This window comes from Myotis davidii, unplaced genomic scaffold (genome assembly GCF_000327345.1).
Source record: "Myotis davidii unplaced genomic scaffold, ASM32734v1 scaffold764, whole genome shotgun sequence".
NCBI lineage: Eukaryota > Metazoa > Chordata > Mammalia > Chiroptera > Vespertilionidae > Myotis > Myotis davidii.
In genome coordinates this window covers 12,066-13,481 of record NW_006294865.1, presented here as the reverse complement: position 1 = coordinate 13,481, position 1,416 = coordinate 12,066, and the positions used below count along the sequence as shown (strand labels likewise).

Below are 1,416 nucleotides of genomic sequence, written 5' to 3'. Positions count from 1 at the left end.
CAGCTCTCCACGGGGTGAGATCTTGCCTTTTTTTAAAAAAATTTATTTATTTCCCCCCCCCTGTATCCCAGTACCCAGAACAGTGCCCAGCACAAGAAGGCTTTGAAAGACTGGGTGGCCAATCATAATGCAGAGGGCATTACTGTACTGTTGGGGGGAACGGAGAGCAAGTGGAGACCCTCAAATCCCTCAGAGGCATCATCACATCAAGTGACAATGACAATTGGGCAGACAACCCCAAATGCAACAGCAGCTCATAAAAAGTCCTCAGATCGGTAGCCATTAGGCAAATCCACAACCACTATGAGATACCACTTCATACCCACCAGGATGGCCAGATAACAGAGATGGGTACTACAAGCGTTGGTGAGGTTGTGGAGAAATTGGAATTTCTCATATTCTGCTAGTGGGTTACCATTCAACCCAGCAATGCCACTCGGCCAGGTACTCCAAAGAAACGGAAGCAGATGCCCACACACACTCTTACACAAACGTTCACAGCAGCGTTATCCATCATAGCTGAGTGGAAACAACCCAGTGTCCACCAACTGTTAAGTGGGAAAACAAAATGTGATCTCTCCATACAATGGAATACTATTCAGCCACAAAGAGGAATAAAGTACTGGTACATGCTCAACATGGATGAACCTTAAAAAAATTAGGCTAACTGACAGAAGCCAGTCACACCCTGGCCGGGGTGCTCAGTGGGCTGAGCATTGCCCTGTGCACAGAAAGATTGCTGGTTCAATTCCTGGTCAGGACACACGCCTGGTTTTGGTTTGATCCCTGGTTGGGGTGAGCTCAAGAGGGAACAGATTGATGTTTCTCTCTCTCCTATTGCCATTTCTCTCTCTCTCTCCCTCTCCCTTCCTCTCTAAAATCAACTTTTTAGACTACAGGTTCGACATAGAAGGTAGCCGGCAATTCCAATGCTCACTGCACAGTTGGGTCCCCTTAGTCGGTGCCAGCCCAGCACCTCCAGGCACAGAGCCCACGGGCAGCGAAGGGCCAGGAGCTGTCACAGTCAGAATGAGGACCCCGCAGGCTGTGGGGAAGGGGCACCGAGTGCTCTGCTGGAAGTGAGGGACCCCGGGCTGAACCCCATTTACTGCCTTACCTGGCACCTGCTGCCTTTCGGTAGTTGAGGTTGACTTTGATCTGAGGGGAGAAGTTTCTGTCTTCAGGCACATACGGTGAGTCCATGGGGGGCAGCACAGCCCCAAGGCCCCGCTGTCCTGTGTCCACATCAGCCCCATCTTCCCAGCCTCCATAGGTCCCCAGCCTGAAAGCAGGGGGTCCGGAGGTGGAAGCCATCCTGGGGGAGGCGCCCAGCGGGAACCTCTGTGGAGAGAGATATCAGCCCAGGGAGGGGTAGGCGCCTGGCTGGGCTGCAGGCAGAGGGGGTCAGAGGCTGAG

At 52.7% G+C, this 1,416-nt stretch overlaps 1 protein-coding gene across 1 annotated transcript in view; it reads right to left on the bottom strand.

The window, feature by feature from the left end:
* TRPV2 (transient receptor potential cation channel subfamily V member 2) overlaps positions 1 to 1,347 on the bottom strand; it is a 24,450-nt gene extending 23,103 nt beyond the window's left edge. Inside the window, exon 1 of the mRNA XM_015567611.1 lies at positions 1,118 to 1,347. Coding sequence (XP_015423097.1) covers positions 1,118 to 1,314 — 197 coding nt within the window. The 5' untranslated portion in view covers positions 1,315 to 1,347. The remainder of the gene's footprint in view (positions 1 to 1,117) is intronic.
* Positions 1,348 to 1,416: the final 69 nt, after the last annotated feature.